Below are 27,993 nucleotides of genomic sequence, written 5' to 3' on the forward strand. Positions count from 1 at the left end.
CTGTGACACAGCAAAAAAATTGCGAGGAACTTTAGCGACTAAACTGGTGAAAGGCGAAAGCCTGAGTGCTGCATTCTCTACGCGATTGTTCACTTCACACTCTGTTGGTGCATTAATTAACTGCCAATTAATGACTATCAATCTTTGTCTTTAGGAGCGGAACGCGACAGCGTGTTGTCGCGCTGCCAGGGAGTCCGACGCGGTGCGTTGCCCTTTGAACGCAACGCTCCTTGAGGAAAGGAAATGGAGCTGTAATTCTCTGTCATCTCGGTGGACACCTGAACCGCACCCTACAGGAAGGAAGGAAGGAAGTGGAGTGAAAGAAGAAAGAGAAAGAGGGGCCGTAGTGAAGAAAATGAAAATTGTATTTGAGGAAAGGAAATTACGCAGTAACTGTCACATATTTCGGTGGACAACCGTCAAAATTCGCGCGCAGGGACGTCACGACCATTTCGACCAATCTGAAACGCGGACAAATTTGCTAAAACGTCTTGGTCACGACAGTATGAGCCATTAAAACCTTTCGCCTTAATACTTACGGTTTCCTAACGGAAACAAATGCCCTCTTCAAAGCATATGCGAGGCTCCAGAAGTCACAAAGATTTTAACCGAGGCTTCAACTTCCTCTGTTTGCTAATCTCAAAAGACATCTGGTACTACGTTTCAAAGCCTCTCCCCAATATCCGCCACGGTGGCTCAGTGGTTAAGGCGCTCGGCTACTGACCCGTAGTACCCGGGTTCGAACCTGGCCACGGTGGCCGCGCTCCCATGGAGGCGAAACGCAAAAATTCAGGGGGCACTTTGTCTGTAGTGCGTAGAGGCGAAAGCGTTTTCCGCACCACTTTGCCTCTGTGCCACTGGTGACGTCACACATAATGAAGTACTAATTACCAAATAATTACAAATTACTGATTAATGACTAAATACTAATTAACCGATAAATAATTACGCTTGCGCTTCGCCTTTAGGAGTGGAACGCGACAGCGTGTTGTAGCGCTGCCAGGGAGTCCACGGAACGCCAGCACCCGTTCGGCGCGATGCCTTGCCCTTTGAACGCAACGCTTTTTGAGGAAAGGAAATGGCGCAGTGATTCTCTGTCATCTCGGTGGACACCCGAACCACACCGTACAGGAAGGAAGGAAGTGGGAGTGAAAGAAGGAAGAGAAAGAGGGGCCGTAGTGAAGAAAAGGAAAATTGTATTTGAGGAATGGAAATCACGCAGCAACTGTCTCACATATCTTGGTGGACACCCGCCATCCGTTTGATGACGTCAGCTGCGCTCATCGATGAGCCACCCCAGGCGCTGGATGTAACGCCGGACGGACGGGAGAGTGAGCCATTAAAGGCTTTCGCCTTAAAAAGGTCCCCGTGTGCTGTGCGATGTCAGTGCACGTTGGAGATCCCCAGGTGGTCGAAATTATTCCGGAGACCTCCACTACGGAAACTCTTTCTCTCTTTCTTCTTTCACTCCCTCCTTTCCCGTTCCTTACGGCGCGGTTCGGGTGTCCACCGAGATATTTGAGACAGATACTGCGCTACTTCCTTTCCTCAAAACCATTTTTTTTAACTGCATCAAGTTACTGTGCCTTGCGGTGGGGATATACCTCCGCTGCCAAGAATAAGCATTCCCTGCATATCGTAACCGAAATTACTCCAAAATGTGGTCTGCATTTTCCTTGTCTCCTGATTCGATCATCACCATGTCACGCCCGCATTTCGAACGATATCAGAACAGATCCAGTATGTCGGGTGCACAGAATATCAGCAATTATCCTGCATAGATCGCTCGAAAACGCCAGATATTCGATGTTTTTTTATTGCGAAAGCAATACTACTTGCACTTTCACGCCTTTGCCGTGCCGCGGCGGTGACCACCATTGATCTTCATTTGACCTTGATTGCATTAGATTGGATTAGATTGCATTAGATTACATTGGACTGGACTATATTATATTAGATTACATTGGATTGGATTCGATAGGAGTGGATTGGATTGGACTGGTCTGGACTGAATTGGATTGGATTAAATTACATCAGATTAGATTACATTAGATTGCATCGGATTGATTTGGATTACATTACATTGGATTGGAATGGATTGCATTGGATAGGATTGTATTGCATTGGATTGAATTACATTGGATTGATTTGGATTATATTAGATTGCATTGGAGTGGACTGCATTGGATTGGATTTGATTGTATAACCGATGCACCACCACAAGTCTAACCACAAGCACCACCACCAGCTACACTACCAGCTGTACCATGGCGTAGGTACGGATATTGCTTTCGCAATTACCAGGCTTAACCAAGCTAAGCCACAGCGAACTTTTTTTTCTCATTATGAACTCCCCTGTCTCGGATTTGTACGTGGCTAACAATTTAAAAGCTTTGCTCTTTTTTGAATGCCAGCGAGATCACTAGTCCCCTCCAGGACTCCTGTCACTTGCCTTTCCTAAAATCACACACCAAATGTACTAAAAGTCAACTTTGTTAAGCCCTAACCAAGGTACGTACAATATATATAAGAGAGAGAGAGAAAGGAATTTTAATGAGATTAAAAGGAGGAGAGGTCGGCCGAAGGTAACATGGCCCTGGCCTGCTACTCCACACAGGGGAAAGGGAAGGGGAGGAAAGGGAAAGTGCGAATGAAGGTTGACGATGGCATAATACACCGAGTTTCATGGGTGATTTCTCTCTCTCACACACGCTGGCTGGCACTCGCATCGCGGTGAGTCTACACACGTGAAATTCATGTCTTAAACACACACACCGACGCATGACATTAACAAGGGCGTCCGCAGAACTTTTTCCGGGGGGGGGGAGGGGCACCCGTCCGGGGATGGGGGCGGCGGTAGGTTAGCACCAAATAGGAACCAGTGCATAAATAATATCCGTAATTCCAGGGGGGGGGGGGGGGGGCAACACCCCCCCCCCCCCCCTTGTGCCCCCTTCCGGACGCCCATGGTCATTAACACATACTGGAGTAGGGACTCCATGAAAAAAAAAACCGTGTAGGTAGTGCACAGGCGGTCACAGAAGGGTGTCCAGGCCTGTTTCGCATAAAAACTTCAGCACGGCCTTCGTCACACACCACCAATCAGCTATATAAAAGAAGCAAAAACAGAAGATATAGACGTGCCTGAAGCGCAAACTGATGACGCAAGACTCTGCTGCCGCCGCCGCTTCATTAGGCACCTTCTGCATAAAATGTACCGTGTTGCCGTTGCACGCGCTGATTGAACCCGATGCTGCAGGCGCGCGCAGCTTCCGGGTGCCTGGCGCCATCTGGCGCCGTCATGGCGATTTGTGCATGGGCATTGGCTGCGCGCGGGCTCCCGGTACTCCGCTACACGTAACACCGTACACGGTATGGTAAAGGTGTCGCCCATGCACAAATCGCCACGACGGCGCCAGATGGCGCCAGGTACCCGGCAGCTGCGCGCGCGCCTGCAGCATGGGGACCAATCAGCGCGTGCTCAGCGGCGGTGGGCGAGCTCCCCGTACTCCGCTAGCGGTAATGGTAGCACGGTACACGGTATGCTACAGGTGTCTAATTAGCTAGCGTGTCGCCGACTCCGTACAAGCCGCAACCTCTCACAGTAAACTAAAAAAAAATAGAACGACAGTGCTTCGAACCCGCGCTAAGCTGCCGTACTGACGCAAAACGACGCTCATGGCTGGGACACTCGCAGGAGGCAAACAGCGGCGGATGCGAGCACCGTCGTGAATGCACACCCCGGGAGCGCACATGTGCCCAGGGGCACAGGTTTAACGCTCCACTGGGCACACGACACGCGAGCACACGGGAAGCGTCCCTGGTAGCTGTACACACAGCCTGCAGGCGCCGACGTGGGCAACTGAATGACAGAGGCCACACAACTGGATGCACTACAACTATCTTTCCACAAGCAGCTGCTGATCGACAGACGCCGTATATTTGAGAGCACTGGGCTGTGTGAAGGAATACAGGTGCTGGCAGAATGGAGGGAAGACAGAGGCATGGGCATTTCATTTGCGCACGCAGATGCCACAGCACCCCAGCCACGTGCCGAAAGCCACGTGCCGATACAGGCAGCCGGGTGTCTGAAGAACAGGCACACCGCGGCATATGCAACGGTTGTCGTTGACAGTGGGCAAATCGCATCCACCTTTCGAGGAAGAAAAGAGTGCGTTGGTGTGGGCATACCCATTCCGGCAGCCCCCAGTGATATATATACATGGGGAGGGAGATAAGGGATATGTGCCGGGATAGGTTAACCGCCTCTGGACAGCACACGGCCACTAATTGGAGATCAGCGGATGAGGCCTTTGTCTCGAAGCGAACGTAACCTAGCTGGCGACGATGACGAGAAGCGATTCCATATAACTGAATGTCATCCTGGCCTCTCTCAGTTCAAGAAGACGGGGAATCAGGATCAAGCACGGATCGCAAAGGTCACGCGAGTAGCGCGGCCCACCTACTTTTTTACGAATTGTATTTACAGCTGCGATCACATTTAAAGGGATCGCCTAAATAACTGGCACTCAATGGAGGGGGAAAAAATCTTCCACGCTTCCTCAAAAATATAAAGACTGTTCACGAAAGACACAGAAGCGCGAATTTCGAACAAGGACGTAGAGAGGATAAGAGACCACCAGGCCCGGCTACAAGTACGTCCATCTAAAGCTTGTCGAATCATACACGACGCGATACAAACTCCTTAACTCGCATAGGTCGAGGGTATCCGACGGGGCACAGTGTATACGATGTACGCGGCCAACGAAATCTCCCAACGCATGAGTAAGAAGCCTGGTTTGTTCCCTCTTTTTTACGTATCCTTGCTCGTGACCTGCACGTGATCTTATCAGTGACGAAGTTATATGCAGCAGTAAACAAAGATTTGGTTCGAACTCGGTGCTCCCTTCCGTAACGCCCGTCAACCGACAACTCTTCAAGGCGTTCAGTTTAAACTGTGAGCCGTAATCGCCACTCGGGCGCTAACTGGGCACCTGATGTGAGGTGCCAAATCTGAGCTACCCGATCAAAGGTGCCCGATCATACGCACCAGATAAGAGGTGCCCGACCATAGGAGCCTCACCAGAGGAGCCTCACCAGAGGAGCCTCACCAGAGGAGCCTCACCAGAGGAGCCCCATCAGAGGAGCCCCATCAGAGGAGCCCCATCAGAGGAGTCCCTCAAAGGAGCCTCACCAGAGGAGCCTCACCAGAGGAGCCCCATCAGAGGAGCCCTTCAGAGGAGCCTGACCAGATGAGCCTCACCAGAGGAGCCCGACTAGAGGTACCAGAACAGAGATATGCGGTCAGAAGTAGAGGACACGACGCCTTCTACAGTCTCGTGCGAGCGCGTGGCGGACATAACGGCTTCTGTATACATCCGACTGACGACACTTGACTGGCGCGTCTGCTGAAGTCGTGAGCCCCGCGCAACAAAGTTGCCGCGGCACCGAGAGCGGCGGGCACATGCATAAGCGTCCGGGTTTACGGCGCGACGAAGCTAGCTGGGAGGAGCAGCCTAATTAAGGCCGCCTGATAGCTATCAGCGTGTGCGGCAGACGCACGACTTCGCACCTGGCGAACGTGGAATGGACGAACAAAGCGGTCGTAGCACGAAAAAAAGAAAGAAGGGACTGCCGTCCCAGTTTAGGTCACGACCGCTGCAGTACGCGTATGGTATATATAGGATGTTTTTCAGCGCGCGCGCGCGCTATTCCACTTTTTAGTGCCCGGCGCACACGCATACGGACCGAGTTCCGCCTCAACAACCGACCAGACGCATGTTTCAAACACGAATACGCCTCCATGGGAGTAAAAAGGGAGTCAGCTGTCTCTTCTAGCACAATCCTATCTTAAAGGGTAGTTCGCCAGAGGACAGCTTTATTCCCTTTATATTCCTTTCTGCTTAGAGTGTAGGTACAGTCGTGAGCAATGATAGGGAGCAAAGTTTGAGCATTATTTAATTAATTAATTACTCTACAATCATGTGTAACAAGCACAGTTTTCTCGGTTTCCTATAACTAGTTTTCCTTTCGGCGTATATATTCAAAAGTCACCCTAGATTCGGTGGGAAAATAGCCAGAAAATACGCAGTTTTGTGAGAAAAAAAAATCTTGTTCCCATTAATATTGCTCACGACTGTACGTACCAAATCAGAACAGTTACACAAGTTGAAAACGGCCCAGCAGCCTCACTTTTGTGCCTCACATCGACTTCAGGAGGGGGAGAATACCTCAGTCACCGTTTCATGAGCTTTACGAGACACAGACAGAGAGAGAGGTGTGGATAAGAGAGCAAACGCGAGTTAATGATATCGAATGGCGGAAATCATTAGCTTGGGCAGGGCACAGGATGTGACGCAAGTAGATGCAAGGCGGTTCAGAGAGTGACGTCATGACAATAGCTATAGACGCAGTTGGCTGGAGGGCCAAAGGCATTTGCCGCATCGTTCTCGAGTCATATCCAACTACAGATGCGACCTGCGGGAATGGAGTGGCTGCGTGGGGTCCAGATCAGAGCTAACTGGAGAACAGCCATTCTCCTCGGGTGCTGTGCCGTGCCTGAGGAGTTCTGCTAACGCCTTCATAGACGGGTAGTCGGGAGTCGAGCGAAAGACCACAGACCCGGAAGGAGCAGAGAGATCACGTTCCAGGCGAACCGAATAAACTTGTCCACATACGAGAACGCATGAACTCATATGCACTTCCTTCACGATTGCTGAGCCTTAATTCAGAAATAAAAAATAAAAAATCAGAGTTCCAAAGAACTACATATCAAGTGCACCGTATACGTCTGCCGTGCGTAGTCGAGCAGAATACGCAGGCGCAGCAACAGAAGAGGAAAGAAAAATGAAGGCAGGATTGTATTTACGATGAGTGGAGAGAAACAAAAAGAAACAAAATTGGCCACGCAGACAAAACCTCGCGCGTCAGTCACTCAAGCGACTTCAGTCGCTCATATCCCGCGAAGAAAAACGCACGACAAGCACGGAAAGGGAGAGGAAGAGTGAGCGCGCAAAAAAAATCGCGCAGAAAACAAGAATACTAAGGCAAAAAAAAGAACGAAAGACAGAGTAAAAAGACGGAGTAGACGGCGTCACGCTTCTCGTAAAAAATTCGCGCTGTGATGATGAAGCCCGCAAATTGCACACATATACATAAATAAGGAAGGGGGGTGCCAAGGCGACGACAAAACGCGCGGCGCGACGCCGTTAAGAGCGATATATATCCCAGCAACGAGGGCGCGTGCGCCATAAAGACGATAGCGAGTGAAAGCCGCGGCGACGACGGCTGTATGTGTCACACCTGTATACAGCGAGTCGCTCCTGGGCTCGTTGTCCCCTCGACAACAGTTCGCCCCGACGCCGCAGTGTCGAGGCTGGCTGGAGCAGCCCTGACCCGAACTGCACTCTAAACACAAAGGAGTAATAAGGGAGTAAAGTTGTCATATACAACCCTTTTATAAAAGGGTGTGTGCTATAGAACACCTCATTCCCTTTTTACTCGCATATAGGCGCATTCGTGTTTAGAGTGTACACGCCTGCACCGTGCGTACAGTCCCTCCCGCAGAAGGGTATCTGCAACAGTACATATTCCAGTGAGAGAGCATTACAACGAGCATGCGTACGAAAACCTGGCGTCCGTCCGGCCGTGCAAAGTGGAGAGAGGAAAAATAAAAAGGAGTCACGAGGAGGAGGAGGTTCCGTGACGTCACGAAGGAGGAAGCGCAGAGGTCCGCTCCGGATGAGGGGGCAATAGTCAAAAAACCGCCAAATAATTGAAAAAATAAAACTGAAACTGAAATTGGAATTGAAACTCAAAAAATTGGATTTAGAATTGGAAGAACTGCTATAGGAATTCACATTTGAATTGGAAACAGAATTGAAAAAAAAAATTGGATTTGCAGTCAAAGATTCGGAAAACTTAATTTAAAAATAAATAATTTGTCAAAGTGAAACTTAAATTGTCACTGCTGTGAATGAATTCAGTTGGTCATTACAAACTGCTCACGAAATGGAGCTCACATGCTATAGCGTTCGTCACAGCATTGATCGCCAGTAATATTTTTTTTTTTTTTACAGCATATACACAGGTCACGATTTGAAATCGGTTTTAAAACCGCGCGCATTTTACTGTCGCGGCTAACTTGCATATGCTGCTCATGGCATGGGCGTCTGAGATGTCGAATCGAAGGTCACTCGACTCAAATGCCGGTCTTGTGTGCTGCACGCTACACGAGGTTTTTCAACGGCACTCGGTTCAAATGTCACTCGAGCCGACGGAACGTCGCGGAGATATTCGAGAGTTTCAAAAATGCCTTCGAAACACACGACCACGTACGTTCACCTTCGTGCGCAGGGTTTTCGCGTCTGCATTTGGAAAAAACGAGAATTTACGAGTAAACATGCGCTCAGACTGGAGAAATTCTGCGTGTATCACACATTACGAGGAATACTTTTAGTGAGAACGCACAACTTAACGGGGTCAAACCCAATTAAGAGTCTTGTGTGAAGCTTCGGAGTAACTCGGGTAAGCTCGGGTTACTTCGGAGGAGCCTCGCGCCAGCTGCAGCCAATGGGGGGAGGGCGTCGCGCCGCCTGCAGCCGAGTGGAGAGAGGGGGCCAAGATGAAGAGCGAGAAACGCGGACACGCGCAGATGCAGATTCCAGAAAGATTAGGTTTATTAGTTTAACGTCCCAAAGCGACTGAGGCTATGATGAAGGGCTCCGGAAATTTCGACCACCTGGGGTTCTTTAACGTGCACTGACATCGCACAGTACACGGGCCTCCAGAATTTTCGCCTCCACAGAAATTCGACCGCCGCGACCGGGATCGAACCTGCGTCTTTCGGGTCACAAGCCGAGCGCCGCAACCGCTGAGCCACCGCGGCGGGTGGGGTTTAATGCCAGAAAGAAGAGGCGAAAGAATGAACACACGCTTTGGCACGCCTGCTCGGTTTGATTGTATACGTTAAAAACTACCATTTTTTTTATTACTTACTGCAACAGTCGGCTTGTGGGGTTTATTGTCCCAAAGCGACTAAGGCTATGAGAGACGCCGTAGTGGAGGGCTCCGGAAATTTCGACCACCTGGGGTTCTTTAACGTGCACTGACATCGCACAGTACACGGGCCTCCAGAATTTTCGCCTCCACAGAAATTCGACCGCCGCGACCGGGATCGAACCTGCGTCTTTCGGGTCACAAGCCGAGCGCCGCAACCGCTGAGCCACCGCGGCGGGTGGGGTTTAATGCCAGAAAGAAGAGGCGAAAGAATGAACACACGCTTTGGCACGCCTGCTCGGTTTGATTGTATACGTTAAAAACTACCATTTTTTTTATTACTTACTGCAACAGTCGGCTTGTGGGGTTTATTGTCCCAAAGCGACTAAGGCTATGAGGGACGCCGTAGTGGAGGGCTCCGAATAATTTCGATCATCTGGGGTTTTCTAACGCGCACTGACATCGCACAGTATACACTGGCCTCTAGAATTTCGCCTCCATCGAAATGCGACCGCCGTGGCATTTACAGCAACAGTATATACAGCTGAACAACATGACGGCTCCGGTACCGATATTCCATCTAGTGAACTTCACTGCCTCGAAGCCAGCGGTTCGGAAGTCCAAACGCACAAAGCAGCCATTCTCAAAATAAACCGCGAGGCGGCGCTTATTTGGCCGCAATTTATCATCACGAAAAAGTTAAAGCAAGCGCATAAGACGACAGAACGGACAACGACGCGATATCGCGCATATAGTATACGCATGCGATCAAAAGTTTACGGGACGCGTGTTCTCGGAAAAAAAAAGTGTAGTGCAGCTCTGCCTCGAGGCCCGACTGCCTGACTGTACATGGATCACACACACACAATTTTTTTTTGGCCTCCAGAGGGATGAGCGATGGCACCTGTTCGGTAGAAATCCAGCGAATCGCTAACATTAGGTTCGAGATTACACCTAACGCGTTCGTTATTTTCCGAATTCTATATAATAAACGCTATCGCAATGGATGTCCAAAATAAGTCTTGCCGCGTCTATTTAAAGCGCAGCGAAAAAGAAAAAGAGAAAACGTTCCTTGACGACACATACACGAAGATGAAAAAAATGGCGGACGATATAGCGTGGATTGGCTAAAAGCGAATTAGGTGCGCCCGCACTCCTGTTTTCGCTTCGGTTTCGGTTCGAGGATCGGTTTTCAAGGTCAAGCAGGGGTCAGGCAAAGATCGGCGAAAAAGTGGAGTGGACACTCAAGCTCCGCCTTAAGGGCATGACGCGTAAGCCTAATGGGCTAACCAGCCCATATATGCGGAATTGGTCCTTCTCCACTTTACACTCATAGATAGCTGGGAGTCCCCATAGCACTCCTGGCGCAGTGCGATGCGACACTTCCCCGCGATATCGGGTGCTGCAACCGGTGCGGAGCTTGCAGGACCGAGGTTGCTCCTCCCGGGCAACCTCAAGATCACAGAGAGATCACTATGCCGCGACGACTTCCGGTGGATGTGACGTCGCACCGTTCCCGTGGCTATACCGATACCCAAATTATACACGTTTCGGGGATCTTAAATCTTAATTACGCTTAATTAAACATATTACCATCTAATTTGACACAAACCCGACGCTTTTCCTACCATTCTGCGACAATTTTCACTATGCCGTGACGACTTCCGGTGGCTGGTTTATTGGTTTATTGGGTTTTAACGTCCCAAAGCGACTCAAGCTATGAGGGATGCCGTAGTGAAGGGCTCCGGAAATTTCGACCTCCTGGGGTTCTTTAACGTGCGCTGACATCGCACGGTACACGGGCCTCTAGAATTTCGCCTTCATCGAAATTCGGCCGCCGCGGCCGGGATCGAACCCGCGTCTTTCGGGTCAGCAGCCGAGCGCCGTAAACACTGGGCCGCAGCGGCGGGTTGTGGATATGGCGTCACACCATTCCCGTGGCTAATCGACGTATGCGCTATTTCGACGTAGTTTAGACATTTTTTGCCTATAATTAATTAACTAATTACTCTACAGTCATCAAAATTGGCTTCAAGGTTCATTTTTTCCTCCTCTATCTGAAGCAACCATTGGTTTTCTTCTACCTTTTCTAGTTCCCGAGTTAAACGAGTGTGGCACGTTTTGTTAACGGATGACAGTATGAGCCATTAAAGGCTTTCGCCTTAAAAAATTACGAAATGACGGCGTCGGCTGAAAACCGGACCTGGCCGCGTTGCTGAGAAGCGAGAAATGTACCCTCCCCCCCTCCTCCCCCACCTCTCCGGAACTGCGCGCGCGATAGAGGGTGTTGAAATTTCATGCCGACGACGACGACGGCAGCGGAGGCTGACAGATCACCGCGAGTTGTGCCTCGCTGCGTAGATGATGCTATATGCTGCGCTAAACCCCAGTTCCTCGTTATATCATCATTTTTCAGACAGTTGCTGCCCCAACGGTTTCCTGTTTTCGCTGTGCCAGCTACCGGAGTGATAGAGCGGACACCGGAGTGAGAGACACGGAACCCTTGCAGGAGGTTCCGTGTCAAAACGGGCACGCCGCCGCCCCGAAACATGCACAACGGGAACGGACACTTGCGAGGCAGAAACGAAACACCGTTCGGTTGATAACAGCCTCGCGCTGTATAGGCCTCGGATAGGAGCGGGCCCTTCGTATAGTGGTGACGAGTGGAGAACGTGGCCTAAAAGCCGGCGAAGCGATTTCGGAGAATGTTGAAGATGTGGGCTCGAGCGAAGAAAAAGGATAAAAATCGCGTTTTGTTTGTTCGTCCTTGTTCTGTGTATGTCTTCGTGTTTTAGTCATCGGCCCGGAGCAGTTTTCTGAACACTCACCGACCAACTAGACCCCGGAGCGGCAGAGGGAGTCAAAAAGAATACGCCTATATGAGAATAAAAAAGGAGTAAGCTGTCCTCCTTCCTTTTTATAGGGGAAGCTTCCTCCCCTTTTTACTCCCATATAGGCGCACTCTTGTTTACAGTGTCCATTCTTTTCCAAACGGCGACCGTCCCGCGGAGTTCTTTTCGGTGCAGACGACGCAAGTTTGAATGCAGTGGTGGGAAAAAAAGCTTTACACGCAATTTTCTGCGCAACAGAAGAGTCTTGTGCTGCCGGACAAACATCGACCGACGCAGCCATGGAGAAAAAGAGCCACAAAATCGATTTTTCCTAAGGACAAAAACTGAACGGAGTTGTCCTCTCATGTCCCCTTAACGCTCAAAGCAATGAGATTCGCTCACCGCGAGCGCACCCCCATCGGATCGATCGAAACAGTTCCGCCCCTCCGTCACTCATCCCTCACTCTCATTCGCAACCCTATATATAGTATATGTAGCTCCACGCCGCTGATTGCGCAATTACGTAAGCCGCGCCGGCTGAAGGACACCGAAACGACGAATCACTTCGAGATAGACACGCCTTTCCGCCCGCCATGCATTCCGCCCGTAATCCGCCAGCAAGTGGAAGCACGACAGTCAACAAGGTGTGCATGCAGGTTTGGGCCAATATTACTGCATATGAACACTTTCCCACTCACTGCAGAATCTTTGCCCGAGAACGAATATACGCGCACGCTCCGAGAGTCAGCTAATTACGGACAGATCAATGCATTTTACGTTTCAGCCAATTAGTCGCGCGGCAATTAGCAATACCGCTACACCGAACGAGTGCCCGCCGCGATCAAACGGGACGTGATACCGGGCAGCGCGAGGATTAAATTGGCGCGCACCTAAAGGGGTCGCTCCGCGAAAGGGAAAAGGAGATAAAGATTGGCTGCGATAATTAACGCGGCTTCTATTGTCGCCCGGCGGGCGTAATCAGCGGGATAGCCCATGCAGTGCGCGGTCAGCGGGAACTGCCGATTTCCGCTCGCAGCATGGTGTATACACACAGGCATATCGCACGCCAATTCCGCGCAACGCCTTTTGTTCCCATTGCACTTGCATATCGATTTATTTCTCTGTATTGTTTTTTGTCCTTTCCCTTTGCAAACAACGTCCCAGGCCGTTATACCCGCGCTGACTCAGCTCCCGCTGGTCTTTGTTTCACACGAGTGCTCTGCGCATGCGGGCCTCTCCTCTCCCAGCTCCACCGGTTGAAAACAAACCAGCAGCTCCTATACTGCGCATGCGCAGTATACAAGCTAGTGACAGGCGCATGCGACAGATGGCGGCAGCTGTCAAACACACACATACGCTTGCCACTTGGCAGGAGCATGTTGGCGCCCCGTGGAACTGGATCGCGCCTGTGCCTTCCCATGGCCTCCGAGATCACCTGTGCGCGTCGTGTGACTCGGAGGCCAGGGCCTTCCATAGGAGAATTTCCGGCACTCCCCGGATGGCGCGCCTCGTCTTGTCGATAAAGGCGAATTAGATGCCCGGGGTAGCACCTGTACGGCCTTACCGCTAAGATCGGATGACGCGATCCCGAAATCTAAACGCGCACAGACTGGAATTGCGTGAGGACACCTGAGCGCCATTGTAAGATTAGTCATTAATTTCATGCAGTTCGCGTTTGTTGTGAATGCGATCCTCGTATATATATCTGCGAATACAGTAACTTCTTTCCACTGCCCTTTCCTACTGTCTTCGTCCTATACCTATCACCCTCGCTATCGCTCTTTTTTTACCACTTTTTTATCCCTCGCTAACCCGCTAATTTCACTGATCAGAGGGTACTGTGTACTGCATTGTATTTCATTTTAGATAAGCAATGACACTGTACCGCTGTCTAGTGCTTGGTGGCCTGCGGCTCTGTCAAGCAGTCAATTATGAGAGCGTTTACTGCCAGCCTCCAGTGTCATGTGCCGCATATGACATGAAAAAAGTAATTATTATTATTATTATTATCATTATTATTACTATTATTAAATGCTTTCCCATATTTTCTCTATTTAACTGAGTTAAAACCCTACCACATTTTTTTTTTTGATCAACCACTATGCCAGCACCGTGCGTCCTCTGACAAACGGAAAATAATTGAAGGCGTGAACGGGGACGAAGTGCGTACACCATATGCGCCCGCTGTGGCGAGCCACTTTGACCAACGAGGAAGCGAAACACTATAGCTCCCGCAGCCCCATAAGGGCTTCAGGAACAGGAGCAGGCGGATTAAAAGCACCACGACAGATTGGGCAGAGCGATTTGGGTGAAAAGTGGAACGAAAAACCAGCTCACGCGCGACGCGAGGCGCATGGTATATACACAGCCACAGAAAACATGCTGCTCGCAAACAATAAAATAAAAGCAAACAAAGAAAGGAGGGTCTAACTCGTCACTGAGAGCACACTGGTGCCAAGCACGAAAGCAGAGTCGAATTCCGAAAATTCGAGTTTTGATGCGAACCGAAAATTGGTCGAATTATGGTACGGAGTAGTTTCGACTTTGAATGCACGCCGCGTTGACGGGAACGATGCATATATCAGTTCGAATAAAGCGGAAGTTCGAATAAAGAGAGTTTGAAACAACGAGATTCCGCTGTGTACATTTTTTTTTTTCACTCAGCGCCAACGGCGGCGGATATCGCCGCGCATTTTGTTAAAGCGGAAGGCCGCGCAGCTAGCACAGCACGACTGCCTGCGCGACACGCCCTCTATGTATATGCGCTATCGTCCTATATCGCCGAGCCGCTGCGTCAAACCGGCTGAATTGCCGCCCCCCCCCCCCCAAAAAAAAGAACTACTGAAAGACCTCTCGGTTTTACCCGCGCTGCCCAACCATTAAATATAGACCAGCGCTAGTTCGGAGTCCAAATGCGTCGTTGCAAAGCGCTCAAAGAAAAGGAGCATTTAAACGGGCGTATACAAAAAAAAAAAAAAATAGAACATTTCTGCGACTTACCCGCCCCCATCAAGCTAGTCCCGATCACTACTTAGGTAAAGAAATAAAAAAATAGATCTTTTTTTTTAACAGCATTACACATTACAAACTGCCAGTTGTCCCCGGTGTGCACTAAACACGACTTTACTGCATATACATTTACAATGGTTTACTTCCTTTAGTTCTTTTTTTAGAAGACAGCCGTCAGCCGGGTACGTGAAGTTACTTGCACGAAATGCCTCTCGATATCCCAGGAAACTGCCTTCGGAAACTGCCCAAAGTCTGCATACGCGACGAACAGATTGGATAACGAATTAGCCATTCACTCTTCCCACGCTTAAAAGGGACAACTGATACAGACATACTCGCCTCACAGTTCGGCTTACTGGAACGGGCGAATGGACTTCGAAAGACGGACTCCAATCAATCAATCAATCAATCAATCAATCAATCAATGGTTTGGTTTCTTAGGGTTTAACGTCCCAAAGCGACTCAGGCTATGACGGACACCACAGTGAAGGGCTCCAGAAATTTCGACCACCTGGGGCTCTTTAACGTGCACTGACATCGCACAGAACACGGGCCTCTAGAATTTCGTCTCCACCGAAATTCGACCACCGCGGCCGGGATCGAACCCGCGCCTTTCGGGTCAGCAGCCGAGCGCCGTAACCACTGAGCCACCGCGGCGGGTGCAATCAATCAATCAATTAATCAATCAATCAATTTCGCACTAAGAAAACACTTTACACGTTCAGGCCTGAAAAAAGCCTTATTGGACTAGTATGGCAGCGCCTGGCAGACAGCGAAAATTCGCTTCGATTCGAAGTTTCGATAGTCGCGAAGCGAACCAATGTTCGACGAGTGTTCGGCGAAAATTTCGAACCAGGCCGGCAGCGCCAGCAAAAAAGCTTCGCTTTCGCAAAAGAACGAAAACGCGAAAGGAGAAAGAAACCGGGGAAGGAAAGAAGAGAGAAGCGTCAGTAAACGAAAGAAAGGCGGTCGCCGGGCAAAGATCTCGAGCCTATAAGGTCGCGAGGCGAATCGCGAAACCGAGCTCGCACGAACGAAACCCCGCGCGACCGTGACGGGGAGAAAACGCGCGCCGATTCTCCCATCAGCACGCGAGCGACTGCCGCAACAAAGGGTAGCGCGTCAGAGGAGAAGAGACGGGTGAGGAATCGCCGCAGTGACGACCGAAAAAGAATAGCAAGAAGAAAGGAAATAACGAGGAAAAAAAGAAGAGAGGAAGGCGCGCATGCCTTGCCGCTCTGCCTGGCCGGCCCAGCCTTTCTCCACAGCGCGTAGCTGTCACGCACTGAATAATACGCACCCAACCCAAAACTTTCTTCTTTTTTTCTCTCTTACGTTTTCCCCGAGAAAGCGGACCGTACATCCGCTACTAAAGAAGCGTTACATTCGCAACAGCCCTTTCGTCTTCACCGCGCGAGAAGAGGCCTGGCCCCCGCTCCCCAGGTGGACGACCAATAGCGGCGCTCGTGCGAAAATTAATAAATAAATAAATAAATAAATAAGAAAGCACTGAAAAACAGTTCTTCGCGACGGCAGTCATGAACCTCAAGATCAACGACGCGTTCGCTGTGCCCTTCTAATAACTGTGACCTCCTTGCACCTAGCGGCGTCACTGTACACACGGATGAACACGTAGAACGTATAGGTATACGGTACTCCTATGTTCTTCGGCCCAGACCTTCTCGAGAGCAATGAGTGGAATGACTGGAACATAGGCCCTCACGAGATCTTTTTTTTTTTCATTTTCTTTTCTTTCAGTTTACATCACCGAGCACAGACTAGCCGGGAGACGTATACGAAACATCGAATGTGGCTGTACTGAATTCAAATAAATTGCAGGTCAAAAAATATTTGAGCCCAAGTAACTATATCTCCGTTAAAAAACATGTTCGAAATCTCGCTGCCTTTAGGCACGATAACAAAGGCCCATGTAAAACTACAGGCGGCAAAAAGACTCACGGGGTATCTCAAATGCGTTGTCTGGAGTGAGCTTTCTCGAGCTGCCTTACCGTATTGCAACGCGCAAGTGGCTTGAAAACCAAAACGTAAATACTAAACACAAAAACATCGGCAAATTGGCCTGACGCCTCCCGAAGCAAATAAGACTGATGAGCTTTTGTTGCTGCCATCTACGACATCCGTATACGCATTACTGAAATGCATACGTACTTACACCTGTGTCTTCCGACACTCGAAATTCGATGAAGTGCGCGCTGCAGATATACATATACACTTTAATAATCCCGACCTTCCCAATTTCCTGTTGTTACCTGCTAATCTGACGTCCCTACGCTCTTTTTTTTTTTTTACTCTGCGAGGATTCAACGCTTGCACAGTTCTACGGACGCATTTAACAAATCGCTTCTGACCGTTGCTATCGAAGAGTACTACAACCTGCGAAATTTTATAGTAACTTGAGCGTAGTCCACTGAAATTCAAGAAGCTTCGAAGTACAACAGAAAACGCACTGCCAAATTACTGTGACTGTGATACGTGACAGGTTGTGGTATATTGTGCACGTTGTACCCTCATTTGTTTAGTTTTTTCTTTTCTGTAATACCCCTACCGGGACCTTTAGGACAAAATAAGCAACGACCGGAACGGTTCCAAAAGCGACAATCATCGTAAAAGGCGACACGGAGATGATTTCAGCATAATGCGAAATGTATAGTACTGTTTTCTCGACTTACGTCACTCGGGCACGTACAAACACCATTATTTTTCATGCGAAACATACTGTGAAAACGAGCTATAAAAATCAGCAAAAAGCTCAGGGAGAAACGAGTATAAAATGCGACACAGAAGTAAATTCTATGATCACTGCCACGGGGTCGTATGAACTACGAGGCTAACGATCACTAAAAAAAAAAGTGGTGATCTTTGGCTTTCTTGTTTTGTTCCCACTAAAAATTTTAATTCGTGGCACTGATAGCTATTTTGATTCAAAACTGAAAAACAAACAATCGCAAGAACAGATCAATCATTCCTCCGAAGACAATATAGTAGTAGTACAACGCCACCAAGAACTGCGCAATGCCGAGCGACAATCACAACGGTTATAAAACGAAACCATCGTGATCCAGGTTATGGCTTCCGGTTGAACGAACGAAAACGACGGCAAGCAAAAGAAAAATAAACAAGAAAAACTCGTGTTCTAATTTTGGCCCTACTTGCAACACCTCACGAACACGCCCTTAAAAGAAGCAAGATCATTCAGATCGAATGACACTCAGCTCGTTCGCTATGACAGAAAACCCAATGGGCGATTCGAAGGGGGGGCGTGTGAGTTGGCACGGCGCCCAAGGCTGATCGGTGGTCACATATGTTTTACCGCGTCTCGTTCGGCTCTGCCGGCGCTTTCTGATTCTCCCCTGCGCCGGCCTTACGTCCCTTTTTCTTCTAGTCACCGGCGCGACCACTTTACTCGGCTGAACGCTGACTACACTCCGGGGAATGCAGGGAAGGAAAAAAACCCCGCTCTTACAACATCCCCTCCGAAACCGCGCTCTCGCATACAATAAATGCGACGGCAGCGATTTTTTTTTTTTCTGTCACGCCACACTGCACGCATATCCGACTCGGGAGGACGTGGTTTAGGGAACGCGCGGCGTGATTCCAGGAGCGCGTGCGCGACGGGGTTCGAAGATTATTGACGCGCTTTCGAAACAAACCCGGATCCAACGGTGATCGGAGCGAACCCGCGTCGATCTCGTTCGCCCAATGACGCGGAAAGGCGAGGCTCGCCTAGCCCACCACCACGCGCGGCTGTGACCACGAAACAAGGGCACACGGACGGAACGAAGTATCACACACGGCGCCGCTGTGACAGTTACGGGAGCCGTTATCTCTTTACGGCGATAACCGAACAGGCGGCAGTCGCGAAGCCGCGACGCGAGCCAAGAAAAAAAATGGTTACGGGTCTAGGAGAACCGCATACAACGCGATCGCAGCTTTGCAAAAACGGCCAGCTTTTCGTTTTAACGCACTGCGCGTAATGACGCACGCTTCAGCGTCTCGTCGTATGGGTCGCAACGTAACGATGTGCAACGTTGCAAGATGATGCGAGGAAAGACAGCGGCGGGTGCCGCTTAGCAACGAAATAGTGTGAAACAGATCGTCGCTGACGATCGACTCACCGAGGGGATCCATGTTTTCCATGCTGTCGCCGCCGATGCGGCTATCCGGAGCAGAGCGAGCGTCTTTGCGTGCTCGCTGGCGCCGCGCTACTGATCGACGCTACGGATGTGTGACGCGGCGCGCGCAGCTCCAAGAGCGCTTAGCACTACGCTGACCGCGGTCGACGGCTTATGACACTTTCGATTAGCATGACGAGCTCTTAGAACAGTAGCGAACAGCACGGCCGGACTGCGGCCGCTCGAAATTGACCTTTCGCTTGTGTTGCATCACGTATCTAAAGGGGAACAGAGTCGCTGCAACGGAGCCAAGTTGCGTGGTACACGTAACGATTTCGGAATAAACAAAACCCTTTAAACAAGTTAAAGAAAGTGCGTGCTTTCAAAACGCATTCTTTTAAGACGTTGAGAGCTATTCTGCATTTGTGTAAAGAATAAACTAGCAGTTTTATACAATACAAGTAACTTGAGTTTTGGCCGCTTGGGGTGCCTTGAGCTGGAAAAATGAGCGGGAACCTACAAAGCAGACGATAGGCAGCAATGAAGAATTCTCGCAAGGTAATAATTTAATACCGCCTAATTAGTCCACATTGTGACCAAATAGTTGGCAGGAACACCGCATGAGTGTAAAAAAAGCAGTATAGGTTGGTGTGGAAACAGCAGGGTTTCCGAGGAGTCTTGTATGATGTGCACTGTGCTTGGCGCGCGATGATTTTTGTGGCGCTTAACTCACTGCGTTTGATTTTTTTTCCCGCTCATTTCAGAAGAAAAATGTGCGTCGTCCCGAGGACACGGTAGAACTCACACGCAAACTTCTGCACAGCGCAAGAGAAAGGTACGCACACGAAATTTTGCATAAAGAATGCACGCATATGCGGTACGTGTAATGGCCAATCGGTGTAGAACTAGTGTTGCACGGTGTTTTTCGGATAAATAACCTGCTAGAGCACTGTATGATCTGTCACTGCTGTAGTATTAAGTGCCGAAGTATAAAAAATATTAGTCGCATTCCTTAGCACGACTTTTACTTCTGCATGAAGAATGACGTTTTTATTCACTTTTGCAGAGCGCGTCACAGACTTGTGATGCAGACCTTAGAGGATCTTGCTGACCGACTTCCCTTGGACACAAGCGTCTACAGAAGCAAGGTACTATGCTGCATCCGTCCCGATAGCGTTTCATGCCAAAAGATGTACACATGTGCAGCAGTCCACGCTAATTAATGGAGCACACGACTTAATTCTTCATACCTCGGCCTGCAGACTGGCGTTCTGAGTTCTGCCACTCATTTTTTTTTTTCATCATGATTTTACGAGGAGTGCCATTGCCGAGTTTTGCTGCAAAAAACAGCTGTGACGATCGATGCGAAGGACTGGTTGCGCCACCTCTTCAAGATCAAATGAACTAATATTTCTGATCGTCACCGCGCTATTTTCAAATCTCTGGCACCACCTTCCAGCACAGGGGGACCCGCTTCAACGAAATCTCCATTACAGTGCAGTACTTCCCACAGTCTGTTGCTCTGCATACGGATTTTCCTCAAATGAAGCAATATCGTTTTTTTTTATTATTCCAAAAATCTTGTGCAGCAGTCCAGAGCACGCGACCAAAGTAATGCACACTTTCTGTAACCGAATGAAAGACAATAGAAGACTGTTTTCAAATACCTTGGCTCTATTGATGACACACAGCAAAGTTCACATTACCACTTCGATCGCTGCATGGTATTACTGCTGTATTACTACTGCTGATACTGCTAATGCTAGTATTGCTACTACTACATATTGTGACAGCTTAGTTAGCCATCATAATGCACATATTAAGCTGATATGGTGGCACAACATATCCCAAAGTGACTCAGGCCATGAAGGAGGCCGTAGTGAAGGGCTCCGGAAATTTCAACCACCTGGGGTTGTTTAACGTGCACTGACATCGCACAGTACACGGGCCTCTAGAATTCCACCTCCATCGAAATTCTAGAGGCCCGTGTACTGTACGATGTCAGTGCTCATTAAAGAACCCCAGGTGGTTGAAATTTCCGGAGCCCTTCACTATGGCGTCCCTCATGGCCTGAGTCACTTTGGGATGTTAAACCCTATAAACTAAACCAAACAAAACCATTTGAGCAAGACTTGCACAAATGAGCAGAAGTTTTCAGAATGCGGATGCTGTGTGAAGGGTGTGTAGGTGCTAGCTGCATTTGGCTCACACTTCCATACGTAAACAAGCACACTACACCTTCAGATGGACATATTCGCAAAGAGTGAAGAACTCATTTTTGTCTCAGCACCTGTGTTCTGAAAACTTCACCAGCCACCTGCATGTTTGTACTGAAAATGCAAAGACCCTTTAATGCACTACAGCATATTAAGTTCCATAAAATTGTAAAGGTTGAATGTTGCTTTCACAGTGGTAAAAATGAGGGCACTGTGTTTTGACAATGTGTTGTGCTGATTCATGGTAGCCAAGGCTCACAGCCTTTCATGACACAAATGGTGTCAGGACGCAAGTAATGGTGTGCCTTGAAATGAAACGAGAAAAGGAGTCTTCTTTGAGTGAATGCATTTAAAATTATAAAAGGAAAGAGTATGAAGAACTGTTTACCAGTGCCTTGAAAAATAATGAACGGAGAGAGTGTGCATACTATGTCAGCAGTGTGTGAGGAGAACGAGGCTGTGGTTTTTATTATATAACGTATTTGTTTGCTCTGTGACACTGTGTATATATAACATTGCTAGTAGAGTATTTAGAGGAGGCATTGAGAAAAGCAATGGCCTCTCAAATAAAAAATGTTCCTATATATTTCCAGCTGAATTATTAAACTGGAAACCATGCATTTCTAGCTGGAAGCCATTTAATTCCACATGTGTCTCCAGCTGGATTATTGAGCTGAAAATCATGTCCAGCTGAAATGGCTTTTGCTTCCAGCAGGAAAATTTAAACTTCCAGGTAGCCCCATCTGAAAGTGGAGAAGTCACACCAGCTTCAATGGACACCCGTGACTAAATTCTGCAACACATCACCATTTTAATGTAGTCTGATATCTCATTTTGCTGATAGATTATGTGCAAGGTATAAAATCTAGGCTTCAGCGTGCTGATTGGCATAACATGGCAATGCTACAGCATATTTTCAAACTCTGTGAGAACTGTGAATTTGTTTCTGAAATTTATAATGTTGCAAAATCAGAAAAAGAGTAACGTGCCAAGTAAGCAAAAAAACAATCAAAAGTAGCCTGTTAGAACCTCCTGTAATGTTTCTGAAAAGCATAGGCGTTATATACTTCCCGCTCAATACTAGGACACTGATCGCAATGCATACTGGTACTGCTCAATACTACGAACTTCAGCTGCTTCATTGGAGATAGTTACTACATCTCTTGCATGGAAAATGCAAGCTTGCAATCTTTCAATGGGGGTGAAATGCAAAAAGCTCTAATAGTCAAAAAGTCAACAATTAGAATTTAATTAATCACCTTACTAATAACACAATCCACCTACTTTTTGATCTCTGCCAACGTTGATATTACTGTGCGGCTAAAAGCTTCTCTTTATCTTTAAAATTAGTCGCAGGCTTTTCTGAAACACATGGTTTATTTGCATGAAGTATGCTATGCTGTTCTTTCGAATAGTCACCTGCAAAGAGTCGCGGGGCCAGAGGGTAAGAGAATGAGGCTTATAGTGGCCATTGCTTAACTGAGAGCCATCCACTGCGCCTCCTCATAGCCCATATGCAGTGTTGGAGTGTTAAACCGTACGTGTCAGTACCATATACCAGCACTGTAAACTATTTCTCTTCCTAAATGCACATACATTCATTGGAAATGTCAGCTAGAAGGGTTGCTCTTGTAATGAACTTGTGTCCTTGACTGGAACGGCCGCATGCACCCTTGCAGAGTGCGCAGCTCAGGGGAACGATCAACTACTACAAGTTCTTAGAGGAAACCATCCATTCATTGTGCGCCAGACGTCGGAGATGTCCCCCGGCTCACTGCAGCCTGTTCACAACCAGCCGAAGGCACCAGCCAGCAAGACCCGCATGGGTGTCTAGAGCCTTCCGGGAAGAGGTGACTGATAACCATTGCACGTCAGAAGCCAATTAAGACACAAGAATCTCGTCTGAAATTGCAGTCAATATGGTCTGCAATGCACAAGATGTGGTACCCAATGGGCACTGAAACTCCCTTGGACGTCGTTTGGACGTTTAGGGCGTCCATGTGGCGTCCAGGAGAATAGCAGCACCCATGGGGTATAGGAGCTATGTTTTGTAAACAGTGCGAATCCAGCGGTGCTGATAAGTTATGCGCTTAGAGGCTGGTAAAATGAGCAGCATACGCTGCATGCTTGTTTGAAGGCACACTGATTTGTTATAAAGTGTGAACCTATAGCTCAGTTGAACAGTGTGAAGTTTTGGACCAGTTAATCCGACATGTTGAAGAAGAAAAGGAACCGCAACTTGAGATAGGATGTGTACAGGCTTGTATCGCTTGTGCTGTCCACTTTTCTATCTGAAGTCCTGTCTCAAGTCACGGCTCCTTTTCTTCTTCAACGTAGCACTAATCCACTGCTGATGCGTTGCAGCTCATATTGAGCATCTGTGCGTTTTATATTTGTTTTATACACGCACACACACACGCACGTACGCATGCACACACACACACATATATAAATTGTTAAATTTGTTACAGGCCATGTCGAAATGCCACATTTTTATTTTTGTATTTGCATAAGAAAGGTGGGCATATTAGGTATGAGGTGCTTGGTGTCAAGGACCGTTAACTGCATTCGCTCATGTATTTCGAGATATTTGTAGTGGGAGCCTGTTTCTTTTTGTCAGGAGATTTTTTTGTACAAAATGGTGCAAGACTAAACAAGACCGAGAGTGTGCTCTGTGTTGCTCTGTCTGTCGTACCTACTGTCAATGTTGCTGTACTGAACAAGTTTGCTTGCATATAATACAGTTAAATGACAATACCAGGCTACAGAACATTCATGAATCTTCCTTGGCTCTGTCTACTACCAAGTACCCTTTTACCAAAGAATAAGCCTCACCTTCTTAAGTTCAGCACAGCGATATAAAGACAACTGCCGTAGGAAAAGTCCTTCCACACTTCACACTTCGCTCCTCGATGTTGCACGCCATAAGCGAAAGTCACCTCGTTTAGACCGGAATATCTCTATCTCACGCCCTGTTTTCCTGCAGCAGTTTGAAAACTTTAGCAATTTAGAAGAAGCGAGACAATTTAGGTTCGTGAAATTTCTTTCAACTGCACATAAATTGCCTCTTTGCCAAATTTTACTCCTCAAACTCCCCGAAAAAGGGAAAATTCCCCAAGTTGAACATCACTGCCCCTCTCCACTGCCTTCCCTTCTCTTTCTCTCCTCTCTGACTCTTGAATGGCACCTAAGCAATTCCTTTTGTATCAGGCAGCAAGGTAGTGAAAACTACTGGTAGCTTTCTAATGTTTATGAGCTACACTATACGGCCAATGACGAATTGAATGTTGGTTGTAGATCTGGCAGTTCTGTATACAGCTTTGGTACTGCAGTGGCATTTAATTTGTTTCGCCCGAGCAACTTAATCATCCTTCAGCACCATTAGTTTCCAGCTTGAATGAATTATCTTGATAGCTTTGAGTGGTGCCGAAGTGACGAAAGGCAAATGGATTGTAGCCCTGTCAGGTTCCACCTCTTCTGAACTGATTAAGCCTGCCTGCACACTCTTCACGAATTGCTACTGGCAAAGTATACAGGAATTTTTTCGCCTGTTGCATCTTGTTTGTGGAGGTGACTGGTTTATGGTGATCGCTGACCATAAACTAACTTGTGTAAGGGATGGGTGTAATGAGACCGGCACTGCATGACTCTCTAGGTCATGAGAGTATACCTGATGTCTTGGTCAAGCAGGAGAATAGAATATATTAGGTTTTTTGCACTGTTTCCAGCAAATACACCCCTGCTGAGCACACCGTAGTGGAAATTCTTTGAAACTTATCACAGCCAACCGTTGATAATTTGAACTTGAAGGGGATTGACTGAAGATTTATTCAAATCGTGCACAGATCAAACGCCCTTGATACTGACGGGACCTGTACCTCGGTTGAAATCTACCAACTGTTTGAATTACCTAAGCAAGTTAAAATAATGGGAGTCCACTGTATCTTGAAACATCATATCTGGAAATACTGTGTCATGAAACGATGTTGCCACTATACCGATTCCGAGGCATTTGCCATGATTGACAAAGAGGTGTTTTGAGGTTCCACTTCGGAAGCTGCGCTTTAAGAAATTAAAACAGACCAAAAATCGTCTAAGTAAACTGCACTGAAAATAAATCGAATGCCTAAATTAGGCAAGTTCCAATTAATGAGAGTCTACTGCATACTAGAGACTTCCATCCATTACTGCATAAACTACTCATTTGAACTGATGCGATGCTTCAGACACCATATTCTTTTCAGGACTATGTTTTCTTTCGAATATCATGTGCCACTTGTCTGCTTGAGCTGATGTTCCCCCACCGTCATGTTCCCAGGTGCCTACTGAAACTCATCTTGCCATAATTGATGATGCAATCGTACCGGACCTGGATTTCCCGCCACAAATGTGTCATATCAAACAAGAATGTGCGGACTGGGAACTTTATGTGAGTGCACATCTTTGCTTACGCACCCTTTAAACACAGGAAGATGTGAGAAAAAGAAAATAATTTGTTTGCTTTTATAGTACGAGTGTGTTATTAAGCTCCACTCCTGCACAAATTGTGCGATAACATTGTGCATTATTTTCTTTTCCTCTTTCAAACCTGAGTTACGCTGTCTTTATTGACGATTTGATTTACTTGGCTCCAGTGCAAGTATTCTGTACAACGATACAAAAGAGGGATCATCATTTTCATTATTATTATCATTATTATCATTATTGTTATTAAAAATAGGAATACCGTTATTATCATTGAACCTAATTTTACGGACCTCACTTTCATGACCACAGGAAGTGAACATATACACCGCATATGTGAGTACATGCTATGAAAACCGAATTTAAGCTGTGTTACTTCTGTAAATGCCACCCATTCTTAGCACACCAAAAGAAGGAGTGTTCAGACAGTTCAATTTCTGTACAATGAAACCTACTGTGTGAAAATTTATTAAATATATAATCGTGTAGCTCAGTATAGTTCAGCCTATATAACAGAGTTTTGTTGATAGTTGTTCACACAACGATTCACCAAACAACAAAGGAAAGAAGAAAATGTCTCAGTCATTACAGCAGACACGCAAAACTAATAGGTTCCTCAGAATGGGTCAAAAGACTGATGGTGCCAAGTGAATAAACGTTTAAAAACCACTTTTAGAGAAACTATATTCGAGAGAATATACCTGCCGACATAGTTGCAACAAAAAGAAAATGCATATTTTCAAACCAGTCTTCGATTTAACATATGTTAATTCCCTCACAAGCTATTTTGCTGCACAGAATGTCTGCTTTAGCTTCTGGTAATGGCGTCCCGCACATCTGCTGACTACCTGTATGTGCGTACAGTTACATGACTTGCACTTGAAAGAAGGTATAGGCAAGGCATGGTGTTGAAGGCATCATTTCAAACTGAGTAGAGCTCTTACCTTATGGAAACTGGCCTAGATAGTGTACGTCAGTGCATTTTCTTTTTGACTCTTCTGCACCACACAACAACAGCCAAGAATGGCGGTTGCATCTTTAAAATGTAGTAAATATATAAATATAAATGAGCCCGTAGCACGGACAATAAAAAAAATTTAAAAATCAGTCGATCACTTGATCAACCAATCAATCAATTAATCAATTGAATGTCACTACCACATCAGCATTGCTCAGTCGCCGGTTGAAACCAAGCTAGGCACTGAGAAGAATGAGCGAAATAAATCCTAAGCCTGGCAGTATACATATGTACATTGATAAGGTCCGCACAATTGTGGGTGTGTGATATGGAGCACAGTTCACTCCATCTGAGCTTCGTATGCGCAGGATGGAAGCTGTTCACTTGCTTTGTATCGCAAATATTTAAGTCAAGTAAACAATTGCCATCCTGGTTAGCTCAGTTTGTACAAACTATCTTGGACAGGCATGCAGTGTACTCCCAGGTTTCAGCCCTGACCAAGACGAATTTTTTTTTTCAGCTACGAAATTATTTAGCAAGTTGTATAGCTTCGTGACTGCACTCAGGTTGATGCTAATGGGAAATCACTCTCTTGACTGAAACATACTCCATCTTGAGAGATTCCCTTAAACATAACTGACTAACAAGCCGTCGCAGTGGCTCAGTGGTTATGGTGCTCAGCTGCTGACCCGAAATATGTTGGTTTGATCCCAGCTGTGGCAGTCACATTTCGATAGAAGCGAAATGCTTAAGGCCCGTGTACTGTGCGATGTCAGTGCACGCTAAAGACTTCAACCCCAGGTGGTTGAAATTATCTGGCACCCTCCACTACGACGTCCCTTATAGCCTGAGTCGCTCTGGGACGTCAAGCCCAATAAACATAAAAACAAACATATAGACTAGCAAGAATAAAAATTCTATTAAACCCAGCCAATTACGTAGCCAGGCATTTTTTGTTTTGTTGGGGTGGTACCAGAGGTAATTGTTTGTATGGGGAGGATGGTGGAGGTGCTGGGTGCTATGCAGCACACCACCATAGCTTCCTTGCAACTAATGCTCAAAGCTTTGTCAACCTCACTCCAGGGCATATCAAAGGAGGACTGGATGGCCGCCGGGTCATCACAGCAGGAAGCGCCACCAGATTTGTCTGATCAAACAGTTCCAACAGCACAGACAAAGACCTATGTGAACCTCATCACCGACAGCGTGATGTCCGCGCCCTTGAAAGAAGCACCCGAGTATTTTGTTGTGTCTTCTGAAGGTGAACTCATCTCTCTGGGAAGGTTGCAAAATTAATCATGACGTGCTGTGTAGCAAACTGTTCTGCAAAGGCCCCCCTTTTTATTCATTTTTTTTGTATAGGCCATTTGCTACTCTACTTCATG

The 27,993-nt window shown here is 47.5% G+C and overlaps 1 protein-coding gene and 1 pseudogene across 2 annotated transcripts in view; one reads left to right on the forward strand and one right to left on the reverse strand.

Annotated features, from left to right (window-relative positions):
* LOC149331226 (echinoderm microtubule-associated protein-like 2) overlaps nt 1-19,244 on the reverse strand; it is a 190,227-nt gene extending 170,983 nt beyond the window's left edge. The window contains exon 1 of the mRNA XM_089556401.1: nt 18,974-19,244. Within this exon, the coding sequence (XP_089412527.1) occupies nt 18,974-18,995 (22 nt within the window). The 5' untranslated portion in view covers nt 18,996-19,244. The remainder of the gene's footprint in view (nt 1-18,973) is intronic.
* A 230-nt stretch (nt 19,245-19,474) lies between these two features.
* Nucleotides 19,475-27,976, forward strand: LOC149331228 (uncharacterized; annotated as a pseudogene). The gene is made up of 6 exons (XR_016284838.1): nt 19,475-19,528; nt 19,735-19,805; nt 20,037-20,118; nt 22,866-23,036; nt 25,505-25,615; nt 27,692-27,976. The product of XR_016284838.1 is annotated as an uncharacterized LOC149331228 (transcript).
* The last annotated feature ends 17 nt before the right edge of the window (nt 27,977-27,993 follow it).

This window comes from Amblyomma mixtum, chromosome 8 (genome assembly GCF_055824585.1).
Source record: "Amblyomma mixtum isolate Tamu chromosome 8, ASM5582458v1, whole genome shotgun sequence".
Taxonomy (NCBI): Eukaryota; Metazoa; Arthropoda; class Arachnida; order Ixodida; family Ixodidae; genus Amblyomma; species Amblyomma mixtum.